This window comes from Heloderma suspectum, chromosome 2 (assembly GCF_057233095.1).
Source record: "Heloderma suspectum isolate Gila_16-S chromosome 2, 16-S_ref, whole genome shotgun sequence".
NCBI lineage: Eukaryota > Metazoa > Chordata > Lepidosauria > Squamata > Helodermatidae > Heloderma > Heloderma suspectum.
The window spans coordinates 26,577,823-26,594,027 of NC_139459.1; the positions used below are offsets into that span (position 1 = coordinate 26,577,823).

At 43.3% G+C, this 16,205-nt stretch overlaps 1 protein-coding gene across 2 annotated transcripts in view; it reads right to left on the reverse strand.

Annotated features, from left to right (window-relative positions):
• Window positions 1-715: 715 nt before the first annotated feature.
• Window positions 716-16,205, reverse strand: part of PRLR (prolactin receptor) — a 129,206-nt gene continuing 113,716 nt past the window's right edge. For both annotated transcript variants that reach the window (XM_084832048.1, XM_084832049.1), the window contains exons 9-14: window positions 15,967-16,136; window positions 14,064-14,230; window positions 12,123-12,264; window positions 8,024-8,123; window positions 5,525-5,594; window positions 716-3,667 (exon numbers count right to left, since the gene is read on the reverse strand). In XM_084832048.1, the coding sequence (XP_084688174.1) occupies window positions 2,648-3,667; window positions 5,525-5,594; window positions 8,024-8,123; window positions 12,123-12,264; window positions 14,064-14,230; window positions 15,967-16,136 (1,669 nt within the window). In that variant the 3' untranslated portion in view covers window positions 716-2,647. The remainder of the gene's footprint in view (window positions 3,668-5,524; window positions 5,595-8,023; window positions 8,124-12,122; window positions 12,265-14,063; window positions 14,231-15,966; window positions 16,137-16,205) is intronic.

Consider the following 16,205-nt stretch of genomic DNA (forward strand, 5'->3'; position numbering starts at 1 on the left):
CTCCCATTGGCTGTGATGGTCAGTAGCAGTTAGGGACGCAAAGGCCTGGTTCGCATGTCATGACAACCCATACTATTTTTAAAATGTGGGTTGTATGAATGAGGCAGTGTGCAAGAAGGATCTGCTAACAACCCAAGGACAGAGCATAGTTTATTCTAGGGTTGTTTCTTTGGCTTGTCAGGGGAGAGACAAACTTGAGATCCTTGTTTGGATGCAACACGAAGCAACGCAGGGGCAGAGCCATGTTGTTTAGCTGCTTCTGCTTGCAGCAGGAGCAATTGGGCAGCTTGCACCAGCAAACTGGGCCAGGGGGTTTCGCAACACCCTTGCACCTCTATTGAACAAGCCCTGCATACCTGGCATTAAAATGGCAACCAAGTTCAGTGGTTGCCATTTTAATGCCACACAGGAAGTGGCTATGGGCACTGTGTTGGGACAATAGCCTCTTGAAACCATCATAAGAATATGACCTCTGATACAGCAGAAAGGACCAAGGACCTCAAAAAACACAGTTTGACAGAAATCCAACATTATCCCTATAGCCATGGAGTTTTGTTATAGAAATTGTATCTTCCTCTCATTATTCTCTCTGATACCTGAGGCAGAAAAGGGGCAATAATTTTTTTTGATTAAGTAAATAGCTCTGGGAAATTAGAAAATAGTTTATATTTGATAATAGAAAAATAGTCTGCAAAAATACACGGGGTTTGTATTAAAGTAGACTTTTTATTATGTACAATAAGGCAGCACTTGAAAGTGAATCCTGAGGTGGGGTAATTTAGATAATTATAGGTGTGGACAAGTTTCGATATTTTCCATCCCCCAGATGCTGGAATCCTAAAACCACTTATTTGTAAGTAATCCCACTGTTGTCAGTGGGGTTTGATCCCACTGTTGTCAGTAGGGTTTGGTTGACCTTAGTTTGAAGAGGCTGCATAGCAAACAGAGTATCCAATAATTTATCACACCAAAACAAAGCAGGAAAAGATGTATAGAAGATTTTACTCCCTGGCTAGAAATGTCTTCAATATATTAACTTTGAGGTAAGATATTTGGTATAAGATTTTTTAGGATCCATAAAACTAGGGCTTTTTTGAAATAGACCCCCCCCAAATATAATAGAAAAAAATGTATGAGTCTTTCAAATATGTTAAAATACATTGTAGGACATAAAATAAATTTGCAAATTTTCCTGGACACATGGTACTGAAACTGCTTAAATAACAATGGAATGATCATGCAACCTGTTACAGTTGTATTTTTCTATCATGTGTTTATTTTTGGCGAAGTGTTATATTGGCTAGTTTTACTGATGCAACAGCAAAATGTGTAGTTCTTGGGTGGCGACACAGTGGCACAGACTAGCACCTGCAGGTGGCATCCTCAGGCAGCCGCCAAGGGCCCACCGCTGCTGACACTGCTGCGCTGGGCCCCCTTTTCCAGTGCTCCAATGAGCTGCATGCAGCTGCCGTTGTAATTACCCACAATGCCCCAGAACAAAACAATGCTGCTCCAGCACATTGAGAGCAATTACAGTGGTGGCTGCCTGGCTCTCATTGGAACACTCTGCCACCATTTTCCTTCTCTGCTAGATTCAGTAGGTCAACCTGGCAGAAATAAAGCGAGGGGGGGGGGACCATCTGCTAATGGTGACTGGTGCCAAGTGGTGGGGCGGAGGGCAGGGTAGGGCAGCTTCTCAATATTCAACTGAGATTGCTGGAGGACAGGAGAAGCTCATGTGTAGCATTCGACAGCTGCACGCTGTGCACTGGAGAAAATATTTCTGCTCTGGGAATCTCCCTGCCAAAAGTAGATAGGGAACTAGGGGGGAGCGCTACCCCATTCACCTCAAATATAGAACCACTTCTGCCAAATGGGGGTGGGGGAACTGGCATGCATGGTGGTCACGAGAGAGCTCACGTTGAGGTCCCCTCAGCATTGGAGCCAGCCCTGGCACAGACGCCACAGGTGGCAGGGGCTGTGGGGCTTGTGGCACTCTGGAAAGGAGTGGGTCTGGGCCCAGCTACAGCACAGAGTGAGGCCTGTACTCCTGCCCACTGTGGCCTGTTCCATGGCTCAGTAAACTAGAGGAAAAGTCCCCACAGATCCTGGTAGATTCCACATACACTGTAGCTCTCTCACTGATGTGAACACTAACTCATATTTTATACTTGCATTTGTGGCACAATTAACAAAAATACGTTGGAAACTGCTAGTGTAGAGTTTAAGAATCTAATACAATATAATTTTTCACAGTATTTTAGGAGGTCACCCTGTACCTCTTAACCAGCAATATTTCATAATGATCTGAGGTCTAGTTTTGTTATATCACTGCACAGATCCCTTTTTAATAATACATGTCAGGAACGTGTGTTGGTTGTGTGAGAGTTTGTTGTTGTTTTTTAAAAAAACTACATGATGTACTTTTAATTTCCGGTAAGTCAATCTTTACAAAAATAGCTCTAAAAATCACAGACACCCCCCCCAAAATGATTTGCAATCAGCTACTAGCATGTTCTTAAGTGACTGAATATAAAGCATAAAAAGGGGTGAGCTACTGAGCTAAATCAGATATTTGAGCAATTTTGTGCCGAAAGTGCTTATTTTACTTGTAGTATTACCTGTAGAAAGATAGTTGACCTTTCAGTTAATTAAAGTTGGGCATAAAATTATTTGGATCCAGGTAATCTAATCCATCAGTCTGTATTTTGCAAGCGCTTGGAGCTGTGAGATGATTGCTCAAATTTTTCTCTGCTTGGCTGTGCTGACAGCTCTGGATGGGTTCCTTTGGTGGTTCCCCAATGGAAGGCAAAACCTCTATTTTGGGATCTGGAAATAATACCAGAATATGGTTGGCTACAACTGTTGAAACCTTGGTGTATTCATTTGGATCTCCAGACACGGGACGCTTTTCAGTTTTGCCAAAAATGTCTTTCTGTTTTGGTAATACAGCCAGCGCTCCATCACAGTTGATTTTGTGAACTTCTACATAATCCATTGGTTTTGTAGACAAAAAAGGTGACTTTTCTGGAGGTCGTAACCACAGTTTCCCTTGGTCACAGTGAGCTTTTAAGGATAAATTTGCTGCATCCTCCAATTTGGCTGGTTTCCCTTTGCTAATAGTCTCAGTGGCTTTAGGATGTTGTGAACAATGCTTTTCTTCACTCCCCATCAAAATAGGTGACCTGTTTACATTCATGGCACTGAGTGCCGTTTTACATACACCCACAGTGTCATGACAGGAAGTCTGACAATTAGGTTGCTGCACTCCAGGCCATGTGGATGCCCTGGATCCCCCACTGCTAAACCAGGGAAGCTGTCCTTCGAGGTCTATGTTTGTTTTTTCCTGCATGCTTTTCCCACCAGTGTTCCTTTGGACCTCATTGGTATCTGGTACTTTCAATCCAAAGGGTGGATTTCTGGCTTCCTTGCGTTTCTCTGATAACAGAGAAGGACTCTCACAGCTTCCTCTCCCCGAGTCACTGTCTGTTTCCTGGGGTGCCGACTTTATATTTTTATTGGGATTACTCTTTTCATGATTTGGCATTAGTTGCTGGTCTTCACTGTCATCTATTTCCACAAATTCTACCAGAAGGTCCTCATAATCCAAAGTTGGAGGGAAACCCTGGCAATCAAGAGCACTCAGTAATTCTTCACTTTTCCCTGCCTGAAGTGATGAAACACACAGAGACAATGGTATTATTCCAGGGATGAGTATCATATCTGTATTACCTACCTGATGACATTTGAAAATGCAACAGAGAGAGATGTAGGGCTTCTTTACATGGGGATTTTATCCTGCTAGTGAGATTGGTTACTCACCAAAGTTTGCACGTCCTTTACATGATGTCGTCAACCTCCAGGGCATCTCCTGTGCTAAATTACCCTTATCCCATTTTTTAAAAGATTGGAGATAATGAGCTCTCAAATTACAGCGCATTGAGTTTCCTCGTGAAAAGGAAATCTGGCAATAAGATCACAGCACCATCTAGTGGCTGTATAATGAAACATAGAACAATGCAGATAAGGGGGGAAAGGGAAGTGTGTGTAAAGGGAGCCCATTGTGCTCCTGCATTTAAAACGGAAGCAGAAAGCCCCAGTAAAGTTGCAGGATTTTAGCCTGGTGTAGAAATGCTCGTAGGCACTAAAATGGTGCAGTGTATAATACTACTATATAATAATAATAATAATAATAATAATAATAATACTTAGCTGACCATTACAGGTTTGTTGTAAGGATTGCAGCTAGAGTATACAGGTGAAGCACTTTGAACACTTGCTATACCAGAGACAAAATGTTGCAATGTAGAGTGCTCTTGTTCACGGTGCTAACCGTGCCCTTTTTTAGGGTATTCCATTCTCTGTCCTCACCCCCGATTGTCTATCTCACCCCAACGGTCAGCATTCCATGCCCTGTGATCATACTCAGTAGTCACTGAGTTGTTTTAGGCTCCTCCCACCCTGCACTGTCACTTAGAAGGGGGTTTCCCTAAAGTTTTTTGGGGTACTTCTTAAGATCTTCAGGTTTCCCCAATCCTGCTGCTACTTCCCTCTTGTTGAATGAATGGTGCCATTTTGGCTACATACATAAGCATCTATACTCAGCGAATTTTGCTATTCCTATATACTAGAGTTAGTATATACTACATTAAAGCAGATATGATTTATTTTAAATTTATAGTATCACATTCAGCTCACAAAGGTCCCAAAGGTTTGCCAGTAATAACAACTACAACAACACATAATTTAAGGCAGAAACATAACACCATCACAACAAAATATCCAGTATATAAAACGGAGAGAACATAACAAAGCATTAGTGAAGAACTTATAGATTTTGACTAGACATCCCTAGCCTTGCAGAACTCAACATTTTTAACTATTCTGCTTGAAAGAGAACAAGTTTCACAGATTGCCAGAAGGGGTGAGGAAGCCCCAAAGAAGGTGCCACAACTGAAAAGGTCCTGCTCCTCATAGATGTCAATCTAGTTAAATGGAATATAGAACAGGGTTGGACTTAATGGCTTATGTGTCATACAGGTGAAGACTCTCCCTGAGATCCCCAAAAAGCAAAAAGGAAAGACTAAGGGCTTTTCTACATGAGGTTTTTAACCTGCACCTTTACCAAGGCTTCTGCTTCCGGATTCTTTGCGGAATTAAGTTTGACTCCTATACGTGTGTTTTTTTCCAGGGGTTTTGTTTCTCTGCCTTTCTATATGTTTCATTACACAGCCACTAGGTGGTGCTCAAAGCCTCAAACAGAGGCTCTGGTAACATGTGATATGCCCAATGCATTTCCTTAACTGTCTTACACAGGGGCAAAATGGTCTGTATGTAACTTATCCTGATGGGAACAGCTTATAAAAGTTCCCTTGAAGGATGTTGCTACCTGCAGAGAGATTTTTATCCTGAGAATTTTATCCTGAGAATTCATCAGTGTTATTTCTTATTATCATATACAGCAATTTCAATTCTCTAATTGCTGTTGCTTATGTAGCCAGGGTAGAGAATTCTAAACACTCACCTCTAGTAGCTGAGCATCAAAGCCTTTTATCTTTGGCCCTGGAACAGGTGGCAGAATGCGGGCCACCATGCTGAAAAAGGAAAAGGAGACAGAAAAAAAGAAGTGAACTCAATGGTTTTGCAACTGACTGCTTTCCTCTTCCCCCTCGAAACCCTTCCTTTATCACTGATCTCTGCTGAGAGATCAGAGATGAGGAAGGGGTTAAATTGCTAGTCCCTTCCTTATCTTTGATCTCTGCTTCATTAAAGAGATCAGCAGAGATCAGAGATGAAGAAGGGACTCCCTTAGTAATATTAGCAAGGGAAATCTTAGGCAGTGCTGTTGCAATTTCTTTGGGGGTAGATGCAGGGGGCTTTGGAGGGCTACCAGAAATGGCTTGGCGGCTTACATACAGGCCGTTTTGCACCCATGCTAAACAGGGGGTGCTCACAGATATGGGTGGCTCCTCAGCTGTCTGACATGGAAAACATTACACAGGGGAAGTAGTTGTTACTCTACCATCCATTTATCCTTCCAATAAAGCGCTTTCACACACCTGCGTATGGTATCCTAAAGTCTACTAGGAATTTCCAGACTGGAGAAATTTCTCCCTCCTGCCAGGGCTGACCGGAGACATTTTGCTACCTCAGGTGAAGGACAAGATGGCTCTCCCTCCCCATTCCATGTACAGAAACCAACTGAACTGGCAGTTGCATCTTACTTCAGCACAGGTGATCGGATAGCGTTCTCCACAACACCTGAGGCAGCAGCCTAATTTAGGGGGCTCAGGACAGGCTGTGTGGTAAACACAGCCTTGTCCTCTAACAGAGCAGAATGGATGGGGGCTGTCCTCCAGCATCTGCTGCCTAAAGCAGTTGCCTCACTCTGCCTGATGGCTGGGACAGCCCTGCCTACTTCCTTTTACTAGGTGGTTTTACTTGTCATACGTATAGCCCTTGAGCGCACACAGTCGCTGGATTGTGGGTTGCTGCCCAGCGAGATCATAGCTTAGTAGTAATGCACACACACTTTACATGCCGAAGGCCCTGGGTTCAGTTCCCAGCATGTCCAGTTAAAAAGATCTCAGCAGAACAGGGGGAAATTCTCTTGGGTGATGAATTCTGCACCCAAACTCAGTTGTTGTGCTTGTGTGTTCACAGAGCAGAGCCCTGGCCTCACATATCATTCTTAACAGCTCTACCATGTGTAAGCCGAACTAGACAATACGTTAAATGCATGTATGCATTTAAAGTGTCTGATTATTCTTGTTCTTATTTAAGCGGCAGCCGTGGTGGGAGTGGAGATCAAGACTGGGTCCACGTTGGGAGTGGTTTTTAATCCTTCTCCTTGTCATGTTGCAGTTAGGGTAGTCACTTACGAATCACCCCAAAAAGAGGAAATGCATCACCCCAAAAGAAAACACAAATCTGCATAAAGTTTTCTTATGCTGAGGGCTAACTCTAGATGGGCAACAGTGGTGGTTCATTATGGTTTCTTCTTCTTTAAACTGGAATTGCACAGGACAGCTGTTCAAATAGAGGACTGCCCTCTGTAAAAGAGGACACATGGCCACCTAGCAGCAGTCTCATAAAAGTCCCCTCCCTCCCAAGTTGCAATTTGCCCTGGGAGGGAAGCTTCCATTCTAATCCACCCCTGGCTGCTATTTAAATAAGAAAAATGAGACATATAGTCTAGTTTGGCCCTGAAACTGTTTGACAATTGATAACAGGGGTGAAATATAGAACCCCACATGCAAAGCCTACCAATGAAGTTTGTGTTTTTTTCCTCTAGGAAGGGCAAGATTGGTTGTCAAAAATTCATCTGCTTATCTTATCAACCCCAAGTTCTCAATCCAGGTGTATTTTTTTAAATGCTGAATGGTCTGTAGGAAGCCTCAAGTCATTCCTCAAGTCAGACTAGAGTTGCAGATTTTAACAAACACAAAAATTAATACGTAGACAGGGCTTGGAGGACAAAGCCTTCTGGGATCAAAACAGGTGTGGGGGTGGAGGCAGGCAGCAAAGCCCTCAGTAACTGTCCAGTCTTGGGGCACAGCAAAAGCTGCCTATTCAGCTAAAAAAAAGTACCACCTGAGGCGGGAGAAAAACACAGTCTTGTTGTTTACTTTTCTGTAACTCATTGGATGCAAAAAACAAAACAAATCAACTGTCCAGGCTAGCTTTTTTCTGGTTAGTTGGCAACTTTCAGTAAGATTAGGGACCTGGACAACCAGAGAAGGCCTTATTCTCAGGCCTTGGTCAACTAGGCATTCTGCTGGTCTGTGATCCTATTATTTCTAGGGTAAATCAGGATTGGGGCAACAGTTATGGGCAAGCAGTGGTGGTCCAGTAGAGAAAGGGTACCGCCTTTTTCATCCCCTCCTAATATATATTTTGTATATTTCCCTTCTCCCCCTCCCTAATATCTATGTCAGAGAAACAAGTCAACATCTTTTTGGAGAGTGAGATAACCAATTTGCTTGCTTTTACTCATCTGGCAATGTCAAAAGTAGCAACTTACTTAGTTCTTTTCAAAGCCAGAGTCCAGATCATGATCAGACATATGGCAAATGATAAAAAAGCCACAAAGATCCAAACAAGTATATCCTTCAGTCTGATCTCTAGGAGAGAAAATGAGGAGGACATAAATCTCATGCAGTTACATTTCATTTCATTACACGGCTTAGCTCACAGAAGCCTGGTGGTATCCCCTGCCATTTTATCCTCACAACAACCCTGTGAGGTGGGCTAGACTGAGATACAGTGTCTGGCTCAGTATCATCTAGTGAGCTTCATGGTGCGCTTTGAGCCAGTGGGTTATATCAAGTGGAGGCACCTTGGACAGCTCCTTTAGATTTCTGACTGAAACCCAGACTGGATTCACCATCCCACTGACATCAGAGCCACCAGGATCCACTGGCTGTATGTAGTGGGCTGTATCCAATGCTAGTCTAACTAAAGTCCCATTCATTTCAATTAGTCTACGTCAAGTAGGACTAACATTGGATACAGCCCAGGGCTTCCCCAATCCTAGTCCAACACGGACTACACCACACTGACTCTCAGTTAAACTCATGCCTTTAGCTAATCTTTTTACTAATCATGCTAAACCAGCCCAAATCCCTCAAGGAAGATAATCTGGCAATGTTTGTACTCTACTACATATAAATCAGTTTTGAAGAATGCATGAATTTATAATGCATTACTCTTCCCTCTAAAAGCCGCAAGCAGGAAAGCATTACATCCATCACTTCCATGACTTTGAAAGGAACATATGGCAAATTTTTATTTTATTTCAGCCAAAAAGGTTCCCAGAGCATTTTATGTAAGATCAGTAACAGAGTCCCTTCCCTCAGGCTTACAATCTAAAACATACAACACAAAATGAAAAGGGCATTGTGGCCTTCTCAGCTCATACACAATGAGTATGTATTGTACATTCAGTTGATGTTGGGTACACACATGGTCTGAGAAACTGCCCTTAATATTTCCTTGGAAATTATATACTCCAAAACCTTTAGCATCTTTTTGGCTTTCCTCTGTTTAAATTCATTTAAAAAAAATATCTCTCTTCAGACATGGTTATCCACTGGAGATGGGGATGTTAAACCTGTTTTAAATCGGTAAGGATGGAATCATATGCATCTTTAGACAGAATAAATTCCTACAACTCCCAGCATTCTCCAGCCATTATAGCTGGGAGTTGTATGACTTTTTTTCTGTCTAATCATGCATAGCATTCTGCCCTAAGGGTGAAATCCTATGCATATTTAGAAATAAAAAGGTCATATAACTCCCAGCATGCCCCAGCTATCCATGCTGGCTGGGGCACACTAGGGCTGTGTTTCTACAACAACAGAAAGAAAAACTAATGGAGGAGTACCGGATTTTTAAAAAAGGAATCGACTTTGCTGTGAGCAGGGCTCTATGAGCAGGTTCTCCAGACCAGTAAAAATCGCTTCACAGAACATACTTCCTGGTGGGCATGGGAGTTGGAGTTAATGTCATCTGACTGGCAGGGGCTGCTCAACCCATGAGAGAGGGTCCCGCCTCCCCCTTTTTCCTTTCCCCTGAAAGTCCAGATGCACCTGCATTTCAGAAGCAAGCCTCACTGAACACAATGGGAGTTACTTCTGAGTAGACACACATATGCTTGTGCTGGGAAAGCAGGGGGAGAACACGAAGATGGAAACAAGGCCCCATTTTAACCTGCAGGATCTCTATAACAAAAGGTGGAAGTAGCTTCTTCCTAAGGCAATAAACCAAACAAAGGAGAATCGGATCGTTGAGATTGTGCTGTGCCTTGTCAGTTGAGGGGGTTCGCTGTAGTTCTGTGGGCATTAAGAGGTCAAGCCTCATTGACCACAATGGGAGTTACTTCTGAGGAGACACTAATGGGTTTGTTATGGGAAACGGCAGTAAACACAAAGACAGAAACCAGCCCCCATTTTAACCTGCAGGATCTATATTTGTCAAAGCTTTCGACAAAGTGCCCCATGATATCCTGATGAGCAAACTAGCTCAAAGTGGGCTAGATGAAACAACGATCTCGTGGATACACAGTTGGCTCCGGTGGATCCACAGTTGGCTACAGAATCGGACTCAAAGAGTGCTTATCAATGGGACCTTCTCAAACTGGGGAGAGGTAACGAGTGGGGTACCGCAGGGTTCAGTCCTGGGCCCAGTGCTCTTCAACAGTTTTATTAATGACTTGGAGGAGGAGGTGCAGGGAATGCTGATCAAATTTGCAGATGACACCAAAATGGGCGGGATAGCTAATACTTTGGAAGACAGAAACAAAATTCAAAGTGATCTGGATAGACTGGAGTGCTGGGCAGAAAACAACAGAATGACATTTAATAGGGATAAATGCCAAGTTCTGCACCTAGGAAAAAGAAACCAAAGGCACAGTTACAAGATGGGGGATATGTGGCTCAACAACACTACAAGCGAGAAGGATCTTGGAATTGTTGTAGATCACAAGCTGAATATGAGCCAACAATGTGATGTAGCTGCAAAAAAGGCAAATGCTATTTGAGGCTGCATTCATAGAAGCATAGCTTCCAAATCCCGGGAAGTACTAGTTCCCCTCTACTCAGCACTGGTTAGGCCTCATCTGGAGTACTGTGTCCAGTTCTGGGCACCACACTTTAAGAAGGAGGCAGACAAACTGGAGAGGGTTCAGAGGAGGGCAACAAAGATGATCAGGGGACTGGAAACAAAGCCCTATGAAGAGAGACTGAAAGAACTGGGCATGGTTAGCCTTGAGAAGAGAAGACTGAGGGGAGATATGATAGCGCTCTTCAAGTACTTGAAAGGCTGTCACAGAGAGGAAGGCCAGGATCTCTTCTCGATCATCCCAGAGTGCAGGACACAGAATAATGGGCTCAACTTACAGGAAGCCAGATTGCGGATGAACATCAGGAAAAACTTCCTGACTGTTAGAGCAATACGCCAATGGAACCAATTCCCTAGGGAGGTGGTGGGCTCTCCCACACTGGAGGCCTTCAAGATGAGGCTGGACAGCCATCTGTCAGGGATGCTCTGACTTGGATTCCTGCATTGAGCAGGGGCTCGGACTCGATGGCCTTGTAGGCCCCTTCCAACCCTACTATTCTATGATTCTATGAAATAAGGAAGGGTTGAAGTAGTTTTTTCCTAAGGCAGTAAGCCAAACAAAGCCTCAAGATCATGCCATGCCTTGTCAGTTTGGTTCTCTGTAAGTTCTGTGGGCATTAAGCGGGCAAGTCTCATTCAGCATAATGGGACGAATCACTCCTTTGTAGCCCACTGCTGTACTTGATCAGGGTTATGGGGGCGGGGGGCGGGATTAATTACTTCCAATGTGCCCAACAGAGAGAGAAGCCTCCTAACGAGCCCCAATCTTTCTACACTGTTGCTGCGTTGTTGCTATAATGGGGGGTGGGGGGGGATTAATTACTTCCAATGTGTGCAACTGAGAGAGAAGCCTCATTGAGCACAATGTTCCTTCTGAGTAGACACTGGGGTTTGTGCTGAGAATAATAGGGAAGGGAGATGGGAAACACCCCTTGACTGGGGTCATGGTGAAAGGCACACCCCTGGGCAGGGCTAGCATACCCGAGGGAAATGCAGGGGTTGGGGCACATGGCAACTATACCAGTGAGAACCCAACTTGAGGAAAAGAATCGGACTTTAAGCAGTCTCAGGAAATCTGTTTTTTCCCAGATAAGCTCCAGGGTGGCTATCTAGTCCTAATAACCTCAACATGCAGCCGTCTCGGAGTAAATCACTGGTGGAAACACCCCCTAGGAGTTGTAGGACTTTTTTCTGTCTAAATGTACATAGGATTGCACCCTTCTTATGGTGCTGTAATCTCAATGAAATTTTAGTACTGCTGCCTCTTGATGTGTGTTACTGCTGATATCTTAGTACTGATGTCTTCTTACAACTGTTGTGCTGTTCTACTGATGTATTGTTTTATTGTTGTTATATTGTGTGAGTTTTTTTATTGTGAGCTGCTTTCATTATAATTGTAATGGAAAAGCAGGATATAAATAACAATAAACTAAATTAAACTTGTTTGTGGTTTCATATGTTTGGTGTTAGATAATAAAAGTCTGATCAATGTTTTCCCTCACCTTTTTGGAGCTTAATATAACTTTTAGGGCTCCATTCACTCCAGGTTCCAAGATCTGCTCTGCAGCGAACCTGTGCAACATATCTTTCTCCTGGATTTACACTGAACATCTTATACGTTTTTCTCTGGCCAATAAATATTTTCTGCAAATATATAAATAACATAGAAACTATAAACACAATGGGTACTTTTTAACAGCAGCAAAAACAAAATATACTTTTGCTTTTGACTCAAAAGGAAATGAAGTAGCTTTATAAAATTATGCATATAGTGTGGAAAATGTGGAAAGAAATAATTCTTTTTTTCCTCACTCTCCCATAACAGTGGAACTTGGGGTCATCCACTGACAATAGGCTGATGCCATATATCTATTATTAAGATGCCATACATCTATTATTCCAGGGGTTTGGCCCATAGATTGCTTTCAAGGGGATTAAACAAATTAGGGTTAGGTTTGCCAATGGCCATGATGACTAAAGGGACCTTTATGTACAGAGGCAATATGCTACTGAATGGCAATTCCCGTGGGCAAAAGTAGGGAAGGGTTACTTAAAGATTGTAGAACCATGGATGCTCCAAACTTCACTTCAAAGCTCAGTTCAGAGCACTCCTGTTCTAGTTTACCACCTGTGTTTTCACTTCATGATGGGAAAAGTCTGCATTTTGAATGGGAAAAGTGCGCTTTGCTGCATGCATATTTCAAAAGTGTGCATTTTCCCTCCATTGTCTAAAGCATGAAAATACAATTTTTAAAAAGCGTGCATTTCTAAAAGTGTGCATTTTTTTTAACATGAGTGCAAGTTTGGGGATTTGCTAACATTTTCAGAGAACATGCATTCCTGTTTGCATTCAGGGCTGAAAATGGGACATTTGGGGGTGATTTGTGTACTAAAACAAAATTCTAGGAATCCCTAGGGTTACTGTGTTTATGCCTGGCCTGTGGGATTCCCAAAAGAAGCACCTGAGTGGCCCCAATGGGAAAACAGGATGCTTGCTAGATGGACCGTTGGTTCGATTCAGCGGGGCTAGTGTTAAACTATTGGGAGTCCTTGCCAATCTACTGCAAAGCACAGAGATATCCCAATAGGTCCTGACCTACCCTCTTCCTGCCCCTGATCCATGTGGATCAGGGGCAGGATAAAGCTTGTGGCTTTATTTCTTTAAGAGTTCAGAAACAAATGTCTGTGCTTATATCAACTGGCCAATATCAGCATGGAAGTGTGCCTCTAAATTCTTAAGAGGGTATTGTTTAATGATATGTTGTTAACTCTACAAGAGCCTTTTGTGGTTTAAGGCAGCCTTTTGCAGTTTAAGCTTTTATTGGGCAGTCACCCTGCATTATTTGCAGAATTTTATACATCTCCCACATGTAACCCTCCTGTAACCATCTTTTTTTCTTTTCACAAAAAAATCTATTAAGGAGGAAAAGACAGAATAGATGCTCAATGTCTTTTGATTAGAAGCGCTAGGAGCTGTCAGTCTGGAGGGATCCTAAATCCTCAGGATACAAACATAATAAACAGATGGCCATATGTTGAATATTTGCTCTATGAAGAATTTTTCAAGACATACGGATGTTATGGGCAGTATCTAATGGTGCCATTTCGCAAACTCATATAGCACTAGCAGAGCTCTGCTGAATCTTTCCATTGATCAAGCAGTTGCTTGCACAAATGTAACTGTAGTTGGATTCTTCTCTTGCACGTAGTTCAGAACCTAATTCAGAACCATTCCGTTAGTGCAAATGAACTAGAACATCATTTCTGCTAACAGAATGACACAGTTGGATACTGCCCTATATGGTTTACCGTTAAATTCCTCGTTATACAGCGTAATGGGACAATGGCCCGTAAATGCTCTTTTGTTATAATAACTATATTTTGCAATATAATATATAACTAACACAGAACATTTGGCTACCAAGAGCTAACATTCTTCTTACCTCCCACTCTTGTCCTTCTTCAGGTTTTATTTGTAACTCATACTCAAGTGTCAGCCAGCCAGATCTGACGTCACCCAGAGAAGGTGCATCCCAGTTCAACAACAAATATTCTCCATATACTTTTTTCTCAAATTCCAGGGACAGATTTTCTGGTGGATATGGCTGAACTGAAGAATGAAGGATCAGAGATTCATGCCCTTCAGCATTTGACAGATGGAAATAGAGACACCCTTTAAACACCTCACACAAAGGATCATTATTTGAGTTTTTCTCTCCCCTTGCCCCCCACCCAGATTGGCGTCAAGTCTAGGCTTGGCTGGGCACCTGCCAAGGGCCCACACACCAGCAGGGGCCCACTGACAAGTGCCCCCTGGAGTTGCTTCTCTTCACTGCAACCTGGAGCTGTATCCAGCATTTAGGGAGAACTGGATCACATGGACATTTAAGGCCTGGCAAAAACCAGGTGAAACCAGGCCCTGCTGTTATGAAAGTGCAGGGCAGCAATGGTCCCAACCATCTGCTCCCATTGGTAGTACATGCCCCAGTATCCTCTCGTCTAGACTACTGTAATGCGCTCTACGTGGGGTTACCCTTGCAGATGGTTCGGAAGCTGCAGCTGGTGCAGAATGTGGTGACTCGCGTGATTAAAGGCAACCGCTGGCATGATCATTTCACTCTGGTGCTGAAGGAGTTGCACTGGCTACCAGCTGTTTTCCAGGCCAAATTCAAGGTGTTAGTCTTGACTTTTAAAACTCTATACGGTTCCAGCCCAGCCTATCTCAAGGAGCACCTCCAGCAACACCAGACAGGCCGCTCAACAAGATCAGCCTCGGATGGCCTTCTCTCTGTCCTATCAGCCAGGACAGCTAGGCTGGTGAGGACAAGGGAGAGGGCCTTCTCTGTGGTGGTCCCCACTCTGTGGAACTCCCACCCTAGGGAACTCCGCCATGCCCCCTCTTTAATGAGCTTCCGCCACGCATTGAAAACATGGTTGTTCAGGCAGGCATTTGGGGTGGGGTGGGGTATTTTTAGAAATACGATGTTTTAATGTGTAATTTTATTGTTTTAAACTGTTTGTACTGTTGTACATCGCCAGAGTGGCCAGGTGACCGGCCAGCTGGACGATCAGGAAAATAAATAAATAAATAAATAAATAAATAAATAAATAAATAAATATTGTGTGTCAGTCCATAGTTGATTGCCAAGGCAGCCGTATGCATGACAGTGTATGCATGGAATCTATGCCAGGCCTGAACAGCACGACCCACCAAAGTGAGGCTTTCTTCACACAGAGCTTTTATCCTGCTATTGAGATTGCTCCTTCGCAGAAGTTTGAAGGGTCTTTACATGACCCTATGATCATCCAAGGCGTCTCCTGCGCTTAATGCCCTTCGTTCCATTTTTAAATAGATTGCAGATAATGAGCTATCAAACTACTCTGTTGTGTTCTGCTTGAGTTCCCTCCGTGAAAAGAGGAAAAGCCGCAAGAAGAGGACCGAGACCAATGAAAGATAATGGAAGACTCAGATACCGGGAGAAGGAGGGGAAAGGGGAGGGGGGAAAGGAAGCGGGTGAAAAAGGGAGTCGTCATGATCCTGCATTTAAAACGGGAGCAGAAAGACCAGTTTTAAATTCAGGATTTAGGCTGGTGTAGAGATGCCCTGAATGCAGCTCACTAGCCACATATTCTGGTGTATCAGTTGCTTAGCAAACCCACCCACCCCTATTGCAGTCCCCGGCAAACAGCAAGAACAGAGGGTACGTTGAGACCCATGGCTGACCACCACACACAGCTGGTGGCTGATGCTACATAAGATGCACACAGAACAGTGGGCCAAAACTCCTAAGAACTTTAGATTATTCTGCCAGAGTTTTCCTGTTTCGTAACATTTGCACTGCATACCTATATTAGCCACATCCACAAAATGAGGCTCGGAGACACTACTCCCCATCTCATTAGTTGCCTTTACGGTAAAATTATATGTTGTCCAAAGTTTTGTATGCCCTTTATCAAAATAACAGGAGTTGGGTCCTGCTGTTGTATAGTCTGGGCATTCATGGTATTTCTTCTCTCTGAAAAATCCAAATCAAAAAAATCAAATCAAACCAAACATACTATTGTTATTAACACTGCTTAGAAAT